Genomic DNA, 25,702 nt, shown 5'->3' on the forward strand with positions numbered 1-25,702 from the left:
ACCTATCATCAGCATTTCTGGTCAAAGGCAGACTGTTGTCCACTTATTGCAATCAATTGATCGATGGCCCTTTGAATTTAATCGTGGTAGTCTTGGTGACAACAGGAGAAAAAACATCGGACCATTTCCTAAGCAATACATACCATGGTACCTCGAGATACGGGGTAGAGAGACTTTTTACATGGCAACGCGCTCATAACATAACATAAACAAATTTAAATGAACTTGGATTACGAAGCAGACACACTCAAAAATAAATTTAATCTAACTTTACACTAAACTTAATTCTAATTTTGTTTTAAATTTTGATACCTTTCTTCTCCCGGGTTGGCTCTATTTGCCCCGCCTCCCCCCTGACTTTCAGATGCAACCTATCGAGGGTTGTTTGCTTTTGTATTCCCTTCAAAATATTCTGAAAATGATGCACACAAATGTCCTCACAATAGGATAACACAAGACAACTTGCCAACTTGTAGTACTCCTCTCGTATTAGCGACGAGAGAAAAAAACACTGAAAAAATGCAACGCTCCGCCCAGTGCTCGTAGAGACATTACACGAGGGAGTTGCGACCAGAAAGACAGCGCCCATGATGTTCTTAAGAGCAGCCTCTCGCGTCCGCTGTATGCTCGTATATCAAAATTTGTCTCGTATCTCAAGATAAATATTTTACTCGTATCTCAAATTGCTGCTATGTCGGGGCACTCATATGTCGAGGTACCACTGTATTCTATTTCATCATCATTAATACGGAATTAATGTTTTTGTTGTTTAAATGAAATTGGATTTACTATTTTGGGTGCCCAGTGCCATTGAAAGCAATTCAATCCATTTTGACTCCGAGTGCAATTGTTGGTCTATTGCTGTAAATGGCAGCCAATGAGTTCATCCGAGCATGTCATGGCAGGATACGGCATACATTATTATACATTATTCAGGAGCTGTCTATTGCCGGCAACAATTGGAAGTGATAAAAAAGAAAAATGAAGGAAATATGAAAAGTCGCTCCTCGTTTTATAGGCATCTGACACTGGACCATGAAATATTCATGCAGGTCATTTCGTCTGCCACAAGTTTCGTCTCTGGCAGCTCCTCATTCCGCTTCACAATCGGTGATTTTACGAAGGAATTTGATTCACTGTGAGTCAAAGCATGCATTTAACTCGGTACACTATATACGCGGGCCCGCATTAAGTCTTTAGCTCTTAATGCCTGACATTTTTACCACACTATAATTAATCCCTTTATGCATCCATCCATTTTCTGTACCGGGCGTGCGGGGGACTATCAAATTTAGAAGACTTTAAATAGAAATGCGAACATCAGATACGAGTGAGACATCTCAATCTTGCACTCGGTGAAGGCTTTTGTAAAGTTCAGCTCCAATGAGGTGACTTTGAGTTAAAACAATGCCAGGCATATTTAGTGAGGCATGTGGCTGTTAGAACAGAACTAATCTCGGAAAACAGTGGCCCACTGTCATGTCAGAGTCCTTGTTTCTGGATCCACTTAGTCTTTTCCTGTCTTTTCCTTCCCTTTATCTTCCCTTGAGCAGGTTCAGCTTGAGTGCAGTCTCTAATCTTCTACCTTGGGCAAACAGTCATTGCTTTACTGGGCTGGACAAATGCTCCACCTCCAACATGCGAGCCTCTCAAAACTCAAGTGAGTTTACATTTTTCATTTGGATTCAATATTTCATAACACAAGACTGAGGCGTTGATCCATAGCGTGATCGCCAGCTTCTGCTTGACTAAGGTTGAATTTCTTCAGCTGCCATTGGTTTCCACTCCAACTATTGAGTTCCACTTACAATGGATCGGACGTCCATTGCCATCAGTGGCAGTAAAAATAGGGATAAAGTGGCCAGCAACTTTAAGAGAGCAGATTTAGTGTAGCGTCAAAGAATCGGATTGCAGTAGATTTTTAAGTACCGAAAAAGAGGGGGGAAAAAGCACGTCCTTTTTACCACCTTGAGAATTTGGCCAGTTTCATTACGTACAATATTACAAGCACTTCACTTTGTCATGTGATTGATTATGATTAGAAGGAACAAAAATAGGTTCTTGCTTTCATCCTGTTAATTCTGTGGAGAGATGCTGATGAAGGGTGCTATAAATAAACACACTTTAGCACAATTTGGTTCTAATCTTGGAGTCCTGGTGTTCACAACATCAAATAAAGGTTATTATTGACCTTATTAGAGTGTCTAATTTTAACGAAGAAACGTTGAAATCAATGCCCAGGAAAAAGGAGAGAATATTCAATATCAGTTTTCCTATTTAAATAATGATGGTGATGAATTAAAAAAAAAGACAACCTCAGATAGAGTATATATTAATGGTTTGACCTCCTCCTTTAAGATGAGAACAGGATTTTGTCTTATGAAAATCTATGCATGTCGAAGCAAAAAGAAAAAGGGTCGACTAATTTTTTTCTCCAAGAAAAAGTTTTTTACTGTTTTTACTGATCAACAGTAGTTCACTCTGGCAAGTAATTTGAGGCAACTTTGCAAGAAAACTTGGCGAAATTCAAAATAATGTTTGTTTAAGCATTGAAAAATAAAAAATAAAAAGGTGTAAGAAAAAGAAATATTGAATAAACATGAAAATACCCTTTGGGTTAGAAGGGGATTCATTCTCATGCAATGTTAATAATATATTGTTGGTAACTAACGTTATTGGTATGAATTGAAAAACCCAAAAGTGGTTCTAAATTTGGCTGTAGGTCAGAAATGCTCCTTATTCTGCGGCAGTGTGGATTTTTTAGAAATGTTAACGCATTACATTGGAGGTTTAATCGGGCAGTGTCAATACAGATTCTAATCCTTGATTTGCAAGACTGCGGTGCTCTCCAATTATCTTTAAATTGTACACAGTGACCACTGGTTCATTCATCTTAAAGGGCTCGTTTAATTCTATTATTTTCAAACAATATTAACACCATAAGAGGATTTTGTTGTTAATCCCAAAATGAGGACGATTTAATCCCCCCATTTGAATTCTTTGAACGGCTCTTGCTGTCAAACACCAATGAAACGATCCTTTTGTCTCAAAGGGAATTTCTTTTCTTTTGCTGGCAACCCACACACGGAGACTGAAATATAAAGGGTCAGCCCAGCCGGGAGCGAGTGGTGGGCGTAGTCAATCAAAGTTTTATTAATACCTTCTTCCCTATGATTGATGCTGATATGATTTGAATGAGTCAAAATGTTGCAGTCACTTGTTGTATCCTACACAATTTATGTGAGAAGGAACTCCGCCTGGATGGAGGATGCAGCATGCCACTGAAGTGTTATTCCCTCGCCTCCTACACAACCACTCCCAGCATTTCGTTCAAGGGATCATAGAGTTACAGATCCCCTCACAGCATACTAAGACAAAATCTTTCTTCTTCGTGGATGATGTTGTAAATTTACTCAGATAAGAATATAAGAAAAATATACTAGCAGTCTTTAAAACCTAATTAGTGTAATATTTTTCATTGTTTTCAATTTTAATCAATTTTAATATGAATCACTCAAAGTAATTGTACTTTATAGAGGACTTCCTGTGTGTGGCTCCGTTTTTTTTACCTAGGTCTACAATGTCTTGTGTGTCTTGTGTCTGTCTTGCTACTGCAACCAAGAAATTTCCCAAATACGGGATGAAATTAAGTTCTAACATAACCTAAGGGTTAAAGGTCTTAAGTGTAAAAAGAAATGTCAACTTTGGATGGCAGGGCTCAGCCTTTTCAACAACAATCGCAATTCTGTAATTAAAAAAAGAACTGATTGTATAAAGCGAACACATGAACAAATACATTTCAAAAGTCCCAAACCATAGATGGGTGATGGGTTTAATGCATTTCTCAGTCATGCACTATGCATGGCTGGCTGTCGACATGTCTGAAATGATCCAAAATTCTGTTACCAAATTATTTATTCTCATCAATTTTCTTTGATAGCCAATCAAATACAGGTACAAGTGCGTATATGTTGTTGCACCAAAATTGTCTCCTATACATAGTCACAAGACTGAGGGCAACCTGCATTTTGTCTGTTTAATAAGCACATTAACATTTCCAATGGAGATGTTGAAAGATATTGATTGACTCTTGGTTTTTAATGATTTCTACCTTCTTCGCCAACAAGTTAGTAAGTCTGAACTTTGACAATATTCCCTGATAGGGTTAAAATATTTTGTTCAGATTGCATTGATTGTTCTGCAAGGTCTGCCTAACGGAAATTATGGATGTGGTAGTCTGCCATTCATTCATGTTTGGTATCATCTGTTAAGTGGGGTGTCAATGTCAATGTACGCAGGTACTCTTGGGCAGGATGTTGAGGCATTTGAGAAAATACTTCACGAAACATCACGTTGATTGCTTGTTCGGCCGAACAGTCGTGCATGAGATTAAAAAAAGTAAGAATAAAAAACCTTTGTTCCTGTGCCTGCACCTCCATCATCTGGGTTTCCATCTACCGTTGATGCTGTAGCTGCAGTCGCTCCATATTGGAATAATATTGCTGGTTGAACTGTTTCGTCCTATGTTGACATCCTTCTGAAACAACACAAGGGTATGGTTTGTCTTCAATTTATAAAAAAGTCATATTTAGGGCTTTCAACTCTCACATATTGAGATTGTCCTGAACATATTGCAGGTCATTCTCATAGCCTATACATTTCTGACGCCCTCAAAAATATAACTCAACCATTGCCAAAGTGTAAAAATGAAGACAGCTGAACGTCTGGGAATGCTGACGGCAAAGAGATGAAAGGACGTCTACCATCCCAGTTTTTTTTTTTTACCTTCACATTAATTTTAATAAAGAGAATTAAATACGTTTTCAAATGTTGTTGTGAATTCATCCAACCAATCAACGTAAAAAAAAAATCATCATTAGCCCAAGTGACTAATTGTAATGGATTAGTCGGTGTGGAAATAATTGATTGGTATAACCCTAAACCGTATTGAAGATGCTAATATAAAGTCCAAAATGTTGAAATCATTATAAATATTCTTAGGTCAGTTTTGTTAATTTATTGGCACAGATGCAAAATGACTGACAAGTGATAACACTATGAGTTCATGAAAATTAAAGCAGCCTCAAATAAAAACACGTTTGGTGTCATTAATAAACACTTTAGTGTGTGAGCTACAGATTGTTTTTTCATTATTAATCCCAACTGGAAGTGAAGTATGTAAAAATACAAGAGCAAAAGTTATGGAATGACAAGTATTAGCCTGTATGTGTGCATATATGAATATATTTACAGTATGAGTATGTATACATACTAAATGTCTGTATATATTTACACATTAAAATACAAACACACAATCTCACTCTGAATAATTGTCATTAATTGAGAACCGTGGTCATATCAGTTTATGTCAAATGAAGAGTTTTATCCAAACCAAACATCACGACAACATTTCTTATTTCTGCTTTGTCTTCAATTCATATCACACATGAATATTAGTATATTTGGTGTTTATTTATTCATGTAATGTTGCCACATACGCGGCTGCTGATGCTGCATACGTATGCATTATGTTGGCTCGATGTAAATTCATATGCTGTGACTATTCTTGATATACGGTTTGCTGTACAAGAAGAATTTCCCGATTCTATAATGCGTCGGCATCCAAATGAGAGCTGTACTGGAATGAATGCTTTGTTTTCTCACCAATTACTCATCTTGTCAGAGGTTTAAAATGAATCACAAAACAGCAATTATGAAAAGAAAACTCAGCAAAGCTGCATTTGTCTAACTTGTCAGTTTTTTTTTCTAGAAATGAGATGCTTTCTCCTCGCTTATCTCGGAAACCAGACGAGGCTATTATTTTTGTGTAATCCATCTGATCTGTTAATCATTCCATTATTACAGTACTGTCAGACCTCCATTGTTGTAAATGACTTCCGTCCAAGTCAGCATCCTGATCTTAATGGCACGCCAGAGCATCGTTTGTACCGCAGGAGCGCTGAATTTTCTACAATTTATTGACTTCCAGCACAACCGCTTGGGTTACGGGAAGTCATTAGACGGCTGAGAAAATCGAATAACGGCTTTCATCGTATCCATCTCGCAAAGAGAAGAAATGCCTTTCTCATCCCGTTCGCATAGGTGAATGTTCGATTTGCTCTTGCACAAGGAGTCGTAAATAGCGCTTAGTGAACATGCACGGAGGTGATGATCGCTTATTTTATGTGAATTAACATCAGGGATGTCTCGCTCACATATTTGTGCACCCAGGTCACCTGATTTTGAGGGCCTGAGGAGGTAAAAAATAAAAAATAAAAAATAAAACACACAAATGTTACTAATCTTTAGAAATCCTTTTGAATTGGCTCTCTAAATATTGATTACCATTAACATATATTATTGTATTATTTTTGTAAGTTTAATAATGGGTATAAATATTCTTTTAAAATACTCGTTTTTGAGGATAGGAAAATAATACATGTTGAATCTTTCTTAAGAACTCCATCTCCCATGATGCTTTTGGGCGAAACAGCAATGATTCCACTACAAGGCGACCCCCACTGTTGAATTTTGTTATTGTATATCAAAATATAAATTGAATTCTGTAAAGTAAACATCTTATTTTGAACCAGGAATAGTAATTTGGGCTGGTTTTTATTTATTTATATTTTTAGGCTATGATTGGGCTGGAAAACTTCCAAGCAGACTTTTCTTGATTTCCGATTAAAATCATTCAAATTGAAGTTCTCAGGTTAAATGTTTACACTGGACATGTTGATATGAGTTGTTTTGTGATTTCGTATCCTACAACGTTTAATCGGAACGCCTGTTTTACAGACAAGTGACACACGCGAACGTACAAAACGTGGTCGAGCAACTCGCTTATAATGTTATCCCAAAAAAAACCTACCTGAAGAGCTCGTCTGAACTTTCAACCATCATCCGAAAGATCGTCATCAGAATTCACACAATTTCGAGGTCTTTGAGAGTTGTAAAATTGAGTTAAAAAGCATCTCTCCGACACAGACCTCCATGTTGAGCCGCCATAATTTCAATGTGTCAACATCACGACAAAACCTGTGCAAATAGCAATAAAAACAAAGCAATTTTTTGGCCTCCTTTGAGCATTCTAGTAGGATTTTCATCACTCTAACGCCCCCTAAAACTAATTAAACACCTTATTTCTTTGAATACTAAACCCTGTGATGAAAAAATCAATATTTAATTAATTAATTTGATCATTATTATTATTCACACTAAGGATTTTATCCACAGAAATTTTCTTTAGAAAACTTCCAATATTTGCATTGTTTCAATCAGAATTGGATTATGCACTGAAATCAATAACCTAGGCCATAATTGGGGAATAAAATCAATTACCGTACGATATATAATGTTATTGGTTTATATCTCATCTCATTTTCTGAACCACTTTATTCTCATTAGGGTCGTGGGGGGTGCAGGAGCCTATCCCAGCTGACTCCAGGGTGCAATTTAGAGAGTCCAATCAAAACCAGAGTACCCGGAGAAAACCCACGCAGACCGGGGGAGAACATTATATATATATATATATATATATATATATATATATATATATATATATATATATATATATATATATATATATATATATATATATATATATACATACATACATACATACTTTTATACTTTTTTGATTATTCATTTTCATCTCAGACAAGGTCCAAATGAATAATCAAAAATTTATATATATATATACAATTTTTTTTTTTTTGATTATTCATTTTCATTAAAGGTCACGGGGGTGCCGGAGCCTAGCCCAGTCTACTAAGAGCACCATTAGGGAACAACCATTCATGCTCACAACACAATTTAAAATGTCCATAATTTTGGACCAAAACCTTTCTATGTAGTATTATTATATATTGTGCGTATTTATATAATGATGGGAAAAGCGGTCAATGTCCATGAAAGGGTTAAACCACACTTTTATCTATAGGGGAGACGTAAAATGTCTTGCAATTGTGAAATGGAACCTACATTTCTTGACAAATTTGAATATTTGTTGCTAGTCTGTGGAATTGTGCATCTTCTACCTTGAGCGACGTTTGATGAAAACACGTAGCGGCCAGTGAGCAAGTGCGCAGCGGGGGGAGGAGGCGTGGTTCTCGGATCTCGTCCGTCCTCTCGACGCCCCCGATTGGCTGCAACGGGATGCTGGCCGCCTTGACGCCTCTTTTCTCTGGCAAATGTTCTCGGACCTGCCGGTGCTTTGCGATGGCTCGGCAGAGGTGGCGTTCACCTGTAGAGGCAAGCACCTAAAATTGACCATTTGGGATGAAGTTCATTTGACATTTTGTCTCCCCTTTTGCCCGGATATCGTAGTGTTATTATCCGCCGGAAAGGATCGGGGAACTGCATGGAGGGATGCGGGCATGGCTTGCACCAGGAGAACCAAAACTTTGGTGTCCACATGCGTGATCCTGAGCGGCATGACCAACATCGTGTGTCTACTCTACGTGGGATGGGTGACTAATTACATCGCTAATATTTACATCAAAGTGCCCTTGCCTTTCACCGAGAGAAAGTTGGACGCGGTGGACAAAAGATCCGGAGATACTCTGCGGCTCATGGAGAGACTCGATCGCCTGGAGAATGTGGTCAATCAACACATTCAAGGTAAATAACAGTATGAATGGCTTCCATTCTTTTTAGTGCACGGCTTCCTTCATCTGCCCTGGAAAGTTGGGAAGGCTTTTTTTCCTGCACTGCGTGTGTGTGCACGCCTTAATAGTTTTCTTCACCTCAACTGTGTTTAGACAAAAATGAAGGGTATGTATACATGGGATTGACTTCAGGGTGGCCCCCACCTGGTGCCCATAATAGGTTGGGAGAGGCTCCATCACCCCCCGCGATCCTTGTGAGGATAAGCGGTCCAGAAAATGAGGGAATTTATATATACATAAACAATCGTAGACTTATGTGTAATAAGACTTTACACTGTTTACATTGGCCCAATCGAAGAGGCAATATTTTGAATTGCAATTTCATAAAAATCGGTTTAAAAAAAACTGTATATAATATATTGTCTTAGAAAAGTACTGGTGCTATGTAAATAAGAACATTTATTTACTGAATATGAATTAGGCAATTTTAAGCCGTGTCACCATATTTGACAATTTGGCAGATGTCGTTAGGAACTATTTTTCCAAAAAAGGACGTGACGTTGTGTTTAGCTTTTATTGACAAAATAAACATAAGATGAATAAACAAAATGTCACCTTTGTTAGCCATTCCACTGAAACTAGATACAATTATGACAGCCTCTGGACACAATGTGAGTATTCTATCCAAAAAGTTTTGTCTCTTCAATCATTTCGGAATAAAGTCTTATCCGAGAAACTTTCATTTGAGGCAATAATGCAATAATTTTGGTTGTCTTATCTGATCCAAATTTTTGTTCTCCTAATGTTTTGGCAAGATCCAAAAGGCAAATACAATGATGACATTTTGACGGAAGTTTCTGTTTGTGTTGAAATATACATACAATGTGGCAAACTATGTGGCAGTGGGAACACAAATTATGCTTATGAATTAATTCAGGCTGTCGTTTGCTTCCCTGGAAAAGCTAGAAAAACACTACTATTAGAGTGCCAATGCACATACACTGAAATGATGTCATTTCAGTGTTATTTTATTAAAGAACACCGAAATGATGTCATTTCAGTGTTATTTATTTATTAAACAATTTACTTCAATTAATGGCGAAAGGCGTGATCATAAACAGGAAGTCTGCTACTGGCAGCCAAAGAGTTCAGTTGTGTTTTTCTTCCACCAAAATATTTATTTCTGGTTAAATTCAATTTATATTTCATGGCACACTGTATCTTGAATCTTATTAGTATTGTGGAGGAGGATGGAGGCGGAGGTGAGTGTGTGTCGTAGGCTGAAATGCTAATTATTCATAATGTGTGAATTAAAATCCAGATCAGTTACAATAACAAAGTACTACAACACTTGGCATCCAGAAACTTGTTTATAACTGACTTTCTTTGTTGACTTTTTACTGATTACGTGCTGCATTTTCTAAATATGCTCCGATGATTTTCAATGCTCGCACCTTTTGGGTTCATTTACATAATACCTAAGCTCAAAGCAGCTGCCTGTTCTTAGGGAGAAAAAATGCAGCGCGACATTCATCATAACTTAAAACCACTGGCAGGAAAAGATACCCATAAGACTATTTCTTTGGCTGTGCGTTAATGTGTCACAACTCCATTAAGCGCCACCTTATTGATAGTTTTTATGAAACTGGCTGTTTATAAATAACTGACCTTGAAGCATATAACATCTCAGACAAGGTCCATAGTTAAAGGGGGGGCCTGAAATTGTTTTTCTACTCCCTCACGCTTTTTACCCGCGTATTTTAAGCATGAATACATGCCATTAATTTCAGACTGGCACAGGTTTAAAAAAAAAAAAAAGCTATTCTCCTCATCATGTGGTGGCGTATATCGGCGGGGGTCTTAAGACAGGTCTCAATTTGAAATGGCTCAACATTCCTACTTTAGCCACGTTCCCGCCCACAAGGCTTGTGTGAGGTGAGGCGTTATATAGGTGCTCCATATGATGTAAGTATAGAAATCCTTGAATTCATTTGCCATATCAAAATATTTTTGTCATATGCGTGGGAATGAATGTGGGTATACGGAGGAATGGAAAAATTGGAAAAGATTTAAAACAGGGAATTAGGCCATTAGGTTGGAACAGTAAAGGGGATTAGCTCAAAATAAAGTGACTTGTGATTTCTCATGTGTTTGCAATGTTAAGACATATTTTTACCTAAACTGTTTGGTCCAGAAACCATGCAAAAAAATTGGGACAAAATGTATTTTGGTTCGGATTAAAGAAAGCAATTTATGGACTTTCCTGGTGTGAATACACCCTTAAAATTTAAAGTTTTATTTAAGCAAAAGGTGGTTTTATTCGACTGAAATTGTTTAACTCATATGTAGACAGAAGGGAAAACAATCACAATTTCAGCCAAACTTTTAAATAGATGTTGAATTTGGCAATTTACCACTTGGTATTTGGGATTTTTAGGTCCAAGAGTATAACACGTCTTGCCTTCGTACCACTAAAAACGCCAGTTAAAAGGGAATTTAACAAAATAATAATAATAATTTCAACTGCTCTCATTTACATTTATTATAGCAGCTTTGCCTTTTTTTCTAGCAAAACAGACAAAAAGCTGCTTGAGGTGTTTGTCAGCTCGCCGTAGCTTCATTTTCATTTCATGCCATTTTAAATTAGGACAGACATCTTTTAATAAGTTTGGTCCGAGCTCTTTGCATATCAAACACTTTGACTCTCTTGCTTCTGTGAGCACGTTCGCTGGCAGTAGCTTCATTACAGCTGTTGTAGATGATTGCTATGGATCTGTTGTGTTTCATAAAATCCAGGCAAAGTTCAAGGCCCAACATGGATTACATTAATACCCACTCTATATTAGCTTCTTTCAGTGTTTGTTGACATGAAGCATGGCTGGTAGGATTCACGGGTCCTCATGGTATTTGCCATGCTGTCATTGCTTTATTACATGTCACTTTAAGGACACGCCACTGTCTGGATCTTCCATATAATTGTTCAGAGAGCATGTTTTGCAGCCATAAGCAATATAGCGGCCTGCGGCATCAACAGTCAACGAACAGTAGAGATGGTCATTAGCGCACTTACGAGACGCCCTTTCCAGCCATTATTTCATTGTAGGAAAAAGTATCAAAAGAAATCATGGTGCTGTTCCATGTATAGGGGGGCAAATAAGTATTTAGTCAACCAACAATTGTGCAAGTTATCTTACTTGAAAAGATTAGAGAGACCATAGTGGAAAACAAGTAATAAGCAATAAATAAATAAGCAATACCAAAAGTTCATCTCAATACTTTCTTACGTACCCTTTGTTGGCAATAACGGAGGCCAAACGTTTTCTGTAACTCTTCAAAGCTTTTCACTGTTAGTATTTTGGCCCATTCCTCCATGCAGATCTCCTTTAGAGCAGTGATGTTTTGGGGCTGTCGTTGGGCAACACGGACTTTCAACTCCCTCCACAGATTTTCTATGGGGTTGAGATCTGGAGACTGGCTAGGCCACTCCAGGACCTTGAAATGCTTTTTACGAAGCCACTTCCTGGTCTTGGCCAAAGTGGAGTTTGGAGTGTGGGAGACTGAGGTTGTGGACTGGTGTCTTTTATACCGATATAGTTAAAACTGAGACTAGTAATACAGGTAACAAGTGGAGACCTCCTTAGACCTCGTAAGAAGAAGTTAGACCTCTTTGACAGCCACAAATCTTTTTTGTTTGTATGTGACCAAATACTTATTTTCCACTCTAATTTGGAAATACATTCTTTAAAAATCAAATAATGTGAATTTCTGTTTTGTTTTCTTCCACATTTGGTCTCTCATGGTTGAGGTTTGCCCATATTGACAATTACAGGCCTCTCTAATCTTTTCAAGTAGGAGAAGTTGCACAATTGGTGTTTGACTAAATACTTATTTGCCCCACTGTACTCTGACTTTGGCATTTTGTGGTAGTTGCGACTTCTACAAAGAGAAAGGTTTGCGGCGTCAGATGCACGGTGTGGGAAGACGAGCACAATGTGACATTGCAAAGCATCCCGTTGCCACGACAAAGCTTCATAGCAACAGCACATAAACTGTTGGAACACCATCTTTTATCACATTGTAGTCAGCCTGTGGGGATTTATTGGCTAGTTAGACAGTGCAGGTTCACACACGCCCACCACGAGGGCTGTGCCACTCCGTTCGCTCGTCGCCTTCTACTGTACTGCAACCACCTCCTGGAAAAATTTAGCTGCTTCGCGCACAGTCCAGGGAACACTGTGTGCTTTGTGCCCTTTTGGCTTCATTTCGGGGAAAGAGTTAGAAGGTGTTAGTTGGCGATCATGTGGAGGGATTGCAATAGTTTAGTCAAGGGCATGCCCTGGCAGCAAGCTGTATGTTCGGCTTGTGGAAGAATATAATTTAAATTGACCACAAGCAAGAATGGTTTGTTTTGGTCTGTCGTTTAGATGACTAGCATGACTTGATCTCAGCAAGGCGGCCGGCTGGCTTCTTCAGGCTGTGATTCGAAATATATGTAGTGGCAGGGAAAATGGATGCGTATAGTGAAGGGAATTTGTAATAGTTTTTGTACTTTCTCGGATTTTTTTTTATTTTAATGTGTTTACATTTGAGAGCAGCCGCCTCGTGGTGTATAGGTTCACTTGTCTGACTTTGGTGCGGGCAAGCACGGGCTCGATTCCCGCTGGTGGCAGTGTGATTGGGAGTGCGGATAGTCGTTTGTCCCTCTGTGTGCCCTACGACTGACTGGCGACCAGTCTAGGTCTGGGTTAGGCTCCAGCAACCCTTTCGAGGATGGGCAGTATCAAAAATGAATGAATGAAAGATGAACATTTGAGAGCCATCCACCATAAAACAGATATTTTGAGATTTGTGCAATATTAGTTTGCTTTTGAAAGCCATTCTAAGCAATATTAACTTGATCAAATGTGCTGGGAATACTCCAAAAAACAAGTTGCTTCAGCGTTATCCCCACTTAGAATATTTAGTTAGCCTGAGTAATAGGAGACTTTATTTATTTTAGAGTACCTGTGTCCAAATGCAATATGAAACAACTGGAGGGGCAAACCTTGGCGTGAAAGTTTCTGTGGTGAGACTACATCCGTAAATTCACGAAATATGCCCCAGTTTTTTTGCAATAACACATTGCCTCCAAAGGCATCGTATTTCATTTTGGCACTGCAGGAAGATTCTGGTTTCAGTGACTAGCTCACATTTGTTTAATGCATTTATAAACCAATCTCGCAATTCACTCAGCTTTTAACGGATATCTTGCCCCTCTCTGTATTTGCATTGGAATGTTAGTTTTGAGACTTTCTGCCATACATAACCCAAATGCAATGCCCTGGATGATTTACAAATACTGCCATTACACATATGCTCCAGTGGAGCGTGTCTTGAATTCATTTTTCCACTGTCGGCGCAGTTGCATCACAGCTGATCAGATGATGCAGTGGACTTGAGGCAAGTGACGTCCCCTGTCGAGTAACTAATTGGTTTGGGAAAAACAAGCAGGAAAGGCATTTCCTTACCTTCACTACACTGTAGAGCTCATATTACATGAGCGAAATGAGTGTACATTTTCATTCCAGCTCCAAAAATCTATTACATACGCCCAACCTTTTTTGACGACGAGAATGCTCTATTGCGCCTGTTGCAAGGGAAAGTGCAAGAATTAATTGAATGGGAGCGAACAGTGTTTTCAACAAGATGTTGTAGTGTGTCTGGGAATTTATGTCCATTCATCCAGAAGCACATTTGTCAGGTCAGAGTTCACTGATCACAACGGACCAGGGGGAAGGTCCGCTCACTCTTAAGTTCTACCCAATGAACAGAAAGGGCCTGACTAAGACTAAGGAATCACCATCAGTGTAGCACCTGACTGTAAATATAATTTTGTTCAGTAAAAACCCTGAGGGAAGTTGATTGAAAAGCTGTTTGTTTGAAAGCTTGCGTTAAGCACTGAGGATTTCTGTCTTGCATTGTGTTGCCTGAACAAACGGCCAGGATCCTCGCGGGAGCGTGTTATTACCACACCGATGATTTATCCCCAAATGATTGTGACGCTTCCAAAGATGGCTTCCAGCAAATCCGCCCATCGCATCAGCGAAGGAGCTCGGTTAATCACCGTTTCGGCTCATGCTTGGAGGGCTCTTATATTTGGGCATTTATCTGATGCCGTTTTAGAAAATAACAATGGGTAAAGCGGAAGAATGAAGGAGCGAAATCGGAGCATTTTCTGATTCTGTGATTCTGATTGGGTGTGTATTGCTCTTTGTGTGAGCTTGGTTTGCTACTTGGTAAAGAATAACTTTCATTCATGCAGTACATCCCTTTCAAGTGCACAGTTCTAGCGAGGAAGCCAAAAGGCAAATTTGGTGCTATAAAAAAGATATTTAACAACCTCTTTGCAGTCGTAAATCAACGCCATGGGGTTATTTTACTTAGTCACAGCTTTCAAGGTAGGTGTGGGCATATAAATAATGTGTACCACTTGACCCACACCCGGAAATGACAACGATGATTCACCATCGACTAATTCGATGTTTAAAGAATAACTATAGACTAGGAGGTACGTTATTGAAAATTTGAGCTGTGGTACACACATATAGGTACACATGAAACAGTTCTTCCACAAAGAAAAATACTATTATTACAAAATAAAAATAAAACTATATATATATATACATATTAATATACATATATACATACATATATACATATACATATACATATATATATATATATATATATATATATATATATATATATATATATATATATATATATATAAAGCTGAGTGGATAGAACACAGAATTGGACTCGCTGGTAAGTAGCTTATTTTGTTGTTTTAATCAAACATTTTCTGCTTTTGATTACATCATCGGTTTCAACTATGCAGAGACAAACTGTTACAAAAAGTGTTTTTATTGCACAATTCCAATAGGTATGGATTGTTAGGAATTACTAGCTGTAGTTGTAGCTGTATGAGTCTTGCCAATTCATTATATAGTATATATACAGTATATACTCTTTGACAAGATTCGATCATTTAATCAGTGTGTAAAAACTCGTGATAGAGGGACGTTAAGTGATGTCGGAATGCATAGATGCTGCTGCAATGGTGACAGGAAGATAAAAAAGGTATCATATATGGTTGTGGATTCATCCATAACCATAAAGAATCCATTGGGGCATGGTGATAAATATGCTTTATTGTCGATAAAATTTCCGTGTGATTGTTTGACTTGTTAATAACGTTGTACTTGTGTTATTGTCTTTATTTGAGAGAACTTATATTGCTGAGATTGATTGGATGTGTCACTTGCCACCTCCAGATTTTCCCCCAGCCTTCTCCGAGTTTGAGATTCATTTAACTTTACTTGTGACAAAGATTGCGCTCTCCATTTATTAAAAGTCTGAATCATCTGCCAGTATAGCTGCCTGTAGGCAGTAATGCAGACACTGTGATGGAGACTGGCTGGGGTGATGAGTGCAAAGCGGGCTTGAAATTCAGTTAAATTGAGACTACAGGAATATGAGTGCACCAGAGGATGTTTGCTAATGAAAACAATTAAATACATTGAATCCAGAGGAGAAAATTACGACGGTGTGCAAATCAGGCATAAAGTAGTAATTCAGAAGTTGTCCCTTGGCAAATTCTACTAAATAGATAAAAGTTCCCCAGTGCACATATTCTGGAATTGCTTTCCTCCTTTTTTTACACAGTAATATGCAGTTTTGCTCACATTCACTTAGTTTTTGCCATGAGTCAAACTCAAGAACAAATACAATTTAAAGCCACACCAGAGATAAGTTTGAAAATGCCATTGTAAATTAAATCAGTTATAGAATCGATGAATAAAATACCTTCCTAAAATGTATTCACGTATATAATCTCTCACCTCAATGTTTATTATCTAAAGGTAGTATCACTATTAAAGACGACCTATGTACAATGTCTTGAAAAAAAGTGTAAAATTCCTAATAAAAATGCCAATTTATGTGATGACACCAACATAAAAAACATTTCACATAGCATTTTGTGAGTGAAATACGAAGCACTAAGTCTTTTTCTTTCCCTAATCTTTATATAAGAGTCCGTTTAAAAGTGAATGTTTTCATGTGTGTTTGTTAGGCGTGTAAGGCAGCCATTTAATTAATTTAAGGGAATGTTTGTCAGATGTGACAAGGCACGTCCGACTCAATTTTTAAAAATGATGTTGGCTAATCCCCCACTCTAGTCTAAGTGTTCCAATATTTGTCAACAGAGATTTCACTCCACGTTCCTCGTCTGCCCATGTTTTCATTATTAATATCGTAGTGTGTAAGTGGGGTACGTCTCCAACACCCCCGTGCAATTATGATTAATCTTTTCATCTTCTGCATGAACAAGTGTACGCTGTCATTTCCTCACGGCTCGCAGCACTCGTGACGTGTCTTTAAGATGAAACCTGAACGTCTGATGTCATTTGTTGCATACATACTAACAGACCTTGAAAAAGTACACACGCAAAGGTTAATTTTAGGATGAAGCTGTAAACGGATAACAAACCCGGAGTACGCTGAGAAAACCTACGCAGGCCCGGGGAGAACATGCAAACTCCACACAGGTGGACCGTCCTGGATTTGAACCCAGGACCCCCACTGTGAGGCCGACTCGCTAACCACTCAGCTGCCGGGCCGCTCCAGAGCAAAATATATTTCTTTAAATTGTGTCTTGTCTTCCTTCACTCTTCTTTTAAAAAAATTGTTACAATTTTTGATTATTTTTATTTTATTTAGAAATATTTATTTTGTATTACTCATGACTCTTTCTCTATTTTTTTTATTACTATCCAAAGAACAGATTTTTTTTCCACCAAAATGAATGCTTATATTAATTAATTCATTTTTTTTTGGTTTGCCATTGTGAGCAACACTAGTACTACGATTGGATGTCAAATTTCACTGTAAAATATTGTCCTAATGACCAAAATTGACGTCTGATTCGTACGTTTTAGACCCCTGTCCTATTGAAAATGTAATTCAATCGTTTAAAAAAAAACATTAGTGGACGAAAGGGTTAAAGACACAAAGTAGAAGTGAAAATATGACAAGAAACTCTATGTGACATTGACAAATACAATGAACTAACAGAGTGAAAGAAAGCAGACCACTAAACACAAACAAGCTCATACACAGAGGCTCATTAACTTTGCGTTGCCAGTTAAATCGAACCACCTTTTTCTTTCATCCCTGGCGCATAGCTTTAGTATTTTATTCCAAATCCACGTGTCTCGGAAATAAAAAAAAAAGATGCTTTGAATTTTATTAAAAACAAAATGTGAGTGGTTGCGGATAGCAGATTAATTGACAGGAAAAACAGGACTGACGATGATGTTCTCTTTTATCATTTTGAATTCTACTTCTAATGAGTTCTGCAGCTTGGATTTATTGCGAAGGAAGCGTAGAATGCCATTATGTCAGGAACATGTTCACATTTGATGTGATTTTGACTTTTACTTCTATTTAAAAGAAAGACTCTTGCAGCCTTCTTGGGTTTTCTACACAAGCTGGGCAGGCCTGATGAATCAATAGTAGGCAGTCGATGTATGAAGCTGTCAGACCGTTAAGTTAATTCCTTAAGCATAATTGATCTAATGAGGTAACCTGCTTAGCAACTGCTTTGATTCTTTTTAACCCACAATATTTAAGGCATTAAAAGTCAAATTGCACCTTCTCCTCTCATCATATATACCTCCAGTCAAGTCAGTGGGCTTTAACTTGAGTCATTTTTATACGTGCATCCTTCACTTTTAATGACTCAGCACTTCCAGATGTGGAGTTATCGCCGAGGTGGGCTGGTGGGGGCTGGATTAGAAGGTGAGGCCAGACAGGGCAGAAATGATTTACTGTGTCCCGAGAAACAATATACATCAAAGCTACTTATAATTGAGATTTTCTACCCAAGTGCACGCTTCCACCCTTGCCTCGTTATGAATTCATCAGTGAACGCGATAAAAGCGAAAGTGCAGCCAAGCAGTGATGAGCCACGGCCTTGCAAGTCCGCAAGTAAACATTGATATGGATGCTGGGAAAATGATCAGTTCGATCTTTACGCTTCCTTCAAAAGCTTTTTTGCGGCACGGAGTCAGTGACTGGAAGTGATGTAGCGGAAGGTCGGCTTTTCATCCCTTTTACTTTCATTGCTGTTTAGTTGTTTTTTTCCTAGAAATTCAATATTTTGTTCATGGTTAATACGTGTTGTGTGGGAAATTTCTCCAGCATAAGCCTCTTTTTTTGCCCTCCGATCAAGCGGTGAGCTGAGTGGATTGAGCACATAGATAGAAGCGGAGCAGCCAATAAATAGCCTATTCCGTTGTTTTGATCATATTCCGTTGTTTGCATCAAAACATTTTAAAAAAGAATAACGTAATTAATATTTTCAGATGATAAATGATTAGTTTTTCATTGGGTATGCTTGCTTGAAGAGTCGAGAGGCGTAAATGTAAGCTATTTGCCATTCAGCTTAACCCAAGATGCTATCTCGCCCTTAATCCCTTGCGTCATGTTATGGAGATTCTGGCCTCGGTTTGAACTTGGTTGAGAAAACCTCCCTGGAATCATGTTCCCCGGGACTTACTTCCTCCTCTGTCCACTAAGTTTTGAGTTTCAACTATGCAGAGGCAAACCTTACAAAAATGTCAATAGTTATGGATGAATGAAGTCATTTATCTTTGACAAGATTCCATCATTTAGTACTTAGTGTGTAAAAACTTGTGAGAGTGGCACTTATTGTTGAAGACAATTGACCTGTAATACCAGACCTCCCACTACAAATGGATCAATCGTCTATGAGTCAATGAGTAAAATAACATGCCATAGATTTTTTTTTGCACCATCTGAAAGGATAATATTACTCGCGCAAAAAAAGTGATTAAAAGTTCATGTAGAGTTCAATAGTGTGTGATCTGTCCTCGCCCACGCTAACGCTTACAGCCCTCCAGGCCTACTTTTTATTTCCCAAATCACCGTCGGCCATAAAAGGTCCTTTTCTGCAGGGAAGCCGAGATGTAGGTAGAGACATGCAAATGTAAAGTTTGCTTTAAATTCCTCTCACTGATCTTGCTTTCTGCTTTCAGCCTTGCTCTTACACACACTTATGCCAAAATGGTATTTTTAAAACTCTGCATTGTCATTAAATGTTGTGCACGAGCTGTTCTGGTATGTTTCCTTTAAGTGGTTGTCTTCTTTTTCCTTGGCAAGAAAAATCATTTTCAATGCCAACATTACCTTATTGGCTGCCATTGACTGCAATAGGCCTTCAATCCATTTGGAAAGGGAGCAGCCTTGAGAATCAAGTGAAATGGGATGTGAAAACGTGCTTTATATTCAAAGTACTTCAAAGTGGCCTCCCTTTTTTTTCTGATCACTGCTCTGCAAGCTTCAAGAGGTTGTGACCTGAAATTTCGCTTCATACTAGGTATACTAATGGACAAAATAAGAATAAAATAATTTACCTTTGAAAGTTGAATGTCGTTGAATGTGGGAAACTGTTGTATTGATTTTACACAGCCTTGGAATCTTATTTACAATAAAATGTAAAGATGTCACAACATGGCAAGGAAGCCTGGAGAAATCCTTCAATATGAAAAGTTTAGTGTCAACCTGTTATCTAGCCCTTTCCTTTATTACTTTGTAGGTGTCACCTGGTGGACCTTTCTGTATTCCAGATGACGCAAGCTAGAGTAACAACTCGTCCGACCACTGAGCAGAGTTGAATCTCTTTTTTTCTCTCTGGTGTGTGTGCTACATCATGTGTAGATCACTCATTCATTTTTGCTTCCTGTATTTTTAGCAGTTTAGCTCACTACTTTTTGTTGGAAGAATGTGTGCGTCCAGTTGCCATGGGAACCACCTGCTGGAGAATTCCTCCTAAATAGCCATTTGCAGTAAATTAGGCTCAAATTCTTTAAGCAAGGAGGAAAATGGGACACATTTTTCAATGCTCACTGTGGGAAAACTGCTAATGATGAACATAAACTACTCTAATGAATAGGCATTTTTTTGTTTTCATTCCAAAACGTGCTAGACTGACATGAAGTGAAATATTTGTCCTGCTCCTCAGTCCCCGACTGGTTGAAATGAGAGGTATTACCAGCACACAACAGATTTAGGTGGCACAGGAAAGAGCTTTTGATGCCTGAAGCACTTTGCCAGCATCTTCCAGCTGTCTGTGGCTCCTCCTGTTGAGACAGCCGGAGCCATCAAATATTCACAAATTCCTCCAGAATGCAAATGCTTAGCATAAAAATAGATTCCATCCATTTCAACAAGGTGATACAGTGCTGGAGCGAAGTCATTACAAAATCTCCCCGAAGAACTGGGCCGGTATTTGCTCGGGGACGTCTCTGCTAGTTGATTGGAGAGAAACAAACAACCTGCTCAATGCTTGGGTTGCATTTTTTACACCTCCATGTGACTGTTTTTTATTTTTTTAAAGCAGTTTATTTCCTTATATCCCTATTTTTTCCAAACTATTTATCCAGCCTTGGCATTAGGAGGTACTTCACGCCGATTAGGCAGCAAACCAAGTAGTAAAAACTATTATCGCTTGTGACTCCTTTGCGTTATGCTGGAGTGATCACATCACAGCGCTACTTTGCGCTGCTAAAAGTCATAGCCGGAATTTTCTCTTGAACATAATAAAATAACAATACTACCCCGTGGCAATTCGTGTGCTGTTTTTCTAACCCTGCTCTCTACAAGCATTGCCACTTTTCTGACAAAACATGGCGTGTCCAACTGTGAGGCAACATTTTGGAAGTGTTCTAGTGAGGGCAACAACTCGCCAGAAACGCTTTTCAGTCCGACTGGCCGCTTTTTCAAAGAGACGGAGACTAAAAGTCGACAGGCGTGCGCTATCGTCTGCTCTGCGGCGATAAGCGCTGTGCGCTTCCCAATTTTGCAACACAGCTGAGGCTTTGTCGCTAATTATACATTGTATTGTTTCACCATTAGAAAGAGAGAAGATGTTTTTGGAAAGAGAAGGCGACACTTAAAAGGATGTCGAGGAGTACACACGAAAAGGCACGGACCCGAAACACTCAGCCTTAACTTATTTGCTATGAATGAAAGCAAAAGACATGCATTACATTTTAAGTCATTTTGTGTCAATGCTTGGGACAGACATCAAAGGGGAGGACAGTAAAGGGTAGGGTATGACAGCACACAGTCAGTCCAAATATATTAACTCAACGGGGGTATTGACACTGACAGACATAGAAATGGGGGCAGGAAAGTTGGCTAGGGAAGGTTATGTGTTAATATTCACTGTAAGCGCTCTCAGTAAAATGAATGTTTCGGGCCGACGATGGAAGCTAATGAGTGAAAGCCAATATTACCGTATTTTCACGACTATAAGGCGCACTTAAAAGTCTTACATTTTCTTCAAAAAAGACATATGTACTTATAATCCAGTGTGCTTAATATATGGAAAAAAATTTAAAATGTGTCATTCATTGAGGGTGCGCCTTATAATGCGGTGCGCCTTATAGTCGTGAAAATACGGTAATCTTGCAGCTGGGAAGGGATGCTATTGTGACTAACTAGTTTGCAATTAACGTATATGTATTGAGTTTACAGGCGGCACAGTGGAGCGAGCGGTTAGCGCGTCGGCCTCACAGCTCTAGGTCACTTCCACCTATGTGGAGTTTGCATGTTCTCCTGTGTGGGTTTCCTTCGGGTACTCCGGTTTCCTCCCACTTTCCAAAGACATGCATGGTAGGCCGATTGGACACTCTAAATTGCCCCTTAGGTATGGGTGTGAGTGTTCATGGTTTTCCGTTTCCTTGTGCCTTTCGATCGGCTGGCCAACAATTCAGGGTGTCCCCCGCCTCTGCTAGGATTGGCTCCAGCACCCCCCGCGACCCTAATGAGGATAAAGCGGTTCAGAAAATGAGATGAGATGTACTGAGTTTACAATGGCTGGTACATAAACTGTACGGTAAAACTAACCTGCTTTACAAGGGAACATAGCTTATTTTCCCCAGACGTCGTATTTGACCCATTTTTCTTCGCCCACTGCATTTATTTTAGTCAATTACATTGAGCCAATATGTTCATTCTTCAAACAACTAGCATTTAACTTCAACACCTCCGCCAACATTTCCTCTCCAGCCAATCACTGCACAATTGCACGTATTGATCCGCACACCTTCAATCAAAGGCGGAAAACAATTCAAAGAAAAAAGTCAACCGGTTTCAACCAGCTTGCCATTCAGGAAAAAAACGGCTCTTATCGCAAATGATGTGCAGACACTTAAATATCACAATAACTCACGTTTAACGTCCTCAGGTTTTTGTTTTGTTGAACAGGACAAAAAAAGATCCTGCTATTTGATAGCATGGATTCAAACAATGTTATTTGATAAAATGGACAAAACCCTCAAAGGACTCATTAAAAGTCTCCTCAACAAAATCAAGGGCAAACTAATAATAAGGATACCCTGGAAGAAAGAAGTGAGAGCCAAACACGGCACATTATTTTGCCTTCATCAGCTCTTAAATGACAAGTAAATTGGAGCAAACACAAACTGCCTTTCCAAAAGGGAAGCAAGGAATCAGGTCATACAAAACTGTAGCTGGTGGATATTCAAATTGTGAAATTATTGTTAATCTTAGCCTGTTAATCCGTGCCAAAAATTTGTCAGCATTAAAATCCTAAATTGTATTCACTTGTGGTAAATATTCTTTTTCAGATATTAAGAAATTATGAGGGGGGAAAAATGGTTATCATATCGAACAATATAACTGCCAAGTATTGGCTGAGAAAGATGAGTGAATGGCCTTTTCACATTACTGGCTTCACAAGCAACATCATCTTCTGTCTCCACTCTGAAATATATTTGTGATTTATATCCCACGTGGACGTTTGAAAAGCCTCTCGCTCACACTCCACTTTATTAAGAATTGGTCCTGCCCCCATATAAAATGGTGTCTTCATGATTCCCAGGAGATTTGAATTTGTGATACTCTGCATTTATCTCTGAGATATTCCCTAAAGCCTTTTGCAACATAAAGGGTTGCTCCTTTAAAAGCACAGTTTTCTTTTTTTATTATTAAAATGGTGGCCATTCCTGCACACGCTGGTCATTCCATTTGATTTATACTACGGTATTGTCTTTGGGGACAAAAAAGAAAAACACTCACTTATAGTCCTTCCATTCCTTTTATATTGTTTATATATAATTCATAGAAAGGCACAAGTCAAGATTGAAACGGAGAACGATAATATGTATTTACTCATTCACTGCCGATGGCGGGGATAGCCGTTCATCCATCTTCTCCAGTTCTCATTTAGTCATTTAGTAACTTTTTCCAGTTGTAAAGGATTGGATGTTTATCGTTGTCAGTATTAGAGGATGAGTTATTGTTAGAAATCATTTCATCAAGTCTTCTAACACACCCACCATATAACCCAAGCCAAGGTTTTCCAACTATGGCCAGCGAGCCTCTGGGCAACTGCAAATTATGAAAATATAATTAAATATGGCCCTCATAAAAAGTCAAAATTCACCCTACATTTCATTCTTTGACACTTACAATTAGACGGAGCTAGTTACTTAAACAATGTCAAAACATGAAAACGTATAAAAACCTTTGTATAAAATTGCGTCAAATAACAGTATTTTGCTTTACATAATATTTTTTGAAAATGTATCTTTCTTTTACCTATTTCTTATCCGTTGTTTAAAAAATGATAAAGGAGGGATTTCAAGTGGTCCAAGTGCATCCTTGGATTTTTCAGAAATCGGGACTCAGGGAAAAAAGTGTTGACAACCCTACCATAAATAAACACAAATTGTGTGATTCACTGAAAATGGCCATCTGGAAATGATAAAATGGAATTTGAAAAGGCCTTCCACAAGTACTCTTTAAGTGCGATATAGACTAGTATATACTGTTTTTCATAAGAACACACAAAAAGAATGCCGAGCAGATCAGAACAAAGGAATATATGCCGTCAACATCTGTGTAATAGCTCTTATTCTTGCCAAAGGGGGAAAATGCATGGTGGCTGGTCGCCGACTCTTTGCTCGCGCTAATGACAAAGAGTTTTGAGAAAAAAGGGAATTTTTCTCCCTAAGATGAAAACACAGCGAACCTTTCTCTCTGTTTCTTTTTCTGAAGGGCAAGAGCGATTTCTGTGTTTAATGAGGAGAGTTGCAAAAAGGGGGTAGCGATGACAAAGGATGCCGCAAGTAAACATGACCCTCCTACTAAATTCTGCCTCTGCATAACCCCTCTTGGGAATAAACAAAGGGAAAGACAAAGCAGCACACAACCTTTCCTCTTTCAAAAGGAAAATGTCAGTGTGATGTGCCAGCCTCTGATGCATCCTAATGAGGGAATATGTGTCCCCCCCTCCGTCCCTGTCCCTAACTGCAGAGCACCTACCCAGCGGTTGACCCAACGCCACATGTTGTGGAATTTTATTGACTGAAATGGACGAATCTATCTCACTGTTTTTGTCATACAGGTAAATCTTTGTGTTGGATGCCACGCCATTGTAAAAGTTTTACAACACCTCCCTATGGTCCCAAAAAGCTCCATGCAAAAAGACAGTCACGATGTGAAGCACTATATTCCTCTGCAGGAGATGTATTTGTGGTGGATTTTTGCCTGAGTGTCAAATGTTTTTTTAAACACTTGGTCTCTTTTGTACGGCTATGTTTTCCCCCAGAAAGAAAGACATAAGATTGTGATTCAGAAGAATGATCAAAACGAACTGTAGTCTACATGAAGGTCTTGTCCTAACTATTAGTCGCCATCCTCAGGAAAATTGAATTCATATTGTGACAGCAGCAAAGTCTCTGATGGCTGTTCTCTGTATGCGGATGACACCACAGCTAAAGATAAATTGTGAAATGCCTGCTTGTGTGTGGACTGTTAGAGCAGATTTGTTCAAAATGTCTGTCTGATGTCAACTTGATCCTGAGATCTTTTTATCTCTTCACATCCTTTTTCACTTTGTTGTTAGCATGCAGCAGCGGTAGTGTAAGAATCAATGCGCATTTCAGGAAGTGCATGTGCATTTGACTTTTCAGTCTGGTAGTTCTTCTGGATTCCTCTTT

The 25,702-nt window shown here is 38.6% G+C and overlaps 1 protein-coding gene and 1 long non-coding RNA gene across 3 annotated transcripts in view; one reads left to right on the forward strand and one right to left on the reverse strand.

The window, feature by feature from the left end:
* Positions 1-3,897: 3,897 nt before the first annotated feature.
* On the reverse strand, positions 3,898-7,006 carry LOC144091342 (uncharacterized). Its single transcript, XR_013305663.1, has 2 exons — positions 6,872-7,006; positions 3,898-4,537 (listed from the first exon to the last, which is right to left on the reverse strand). It is a non-coding gene; the product is annotated as an uncharacterized LOC144091342 (long non-coding RNA).
* Positions 7,007-8,178: 1,172 nt separating this feature from the next.
* Positions 8,179-25,702, forward strand: part of galnt18b (UDP-N-acetyl-alpha-D-galactosamine:polypeptide N-acetylgalactosaminyltransferase 18b) — a 42,720-nt gene continuing 25,196 nt past the window's right edge. For both annotated transcript variants that reach the window (XM_077623582.1, XM_077623591.1), the window contains exon 1: positions 8,179-8,622. In XM_077623582.1, coding sequence (XP_077479708.1) covers positions 8,193-8,622 — 430 coding nt within the window. In that variant the 5' untranslated portion in view covers positions 8,179-8,192. The remainder of the gene's footprint in view (positions 8,623-25,702) is intronic.

The sequence above is a fragment of the Stigmatopora argus genome, chromosome 2, assembly GCF_051989625.1.
Source record: "Stigmatopora argus isolate UIUO_Sarg chromosome 2, RoL_Sarg_1.0, whole genome shotgun sequence".
In the NCBI taxonomy this organism is placed as follows: domain Eukaryota; kingdom Metazoa; phylum Chordata; class Actinopteri; order Syngnathiformes; family Syngnathidae; genus Stigmatopora; species Stigmatopora argus.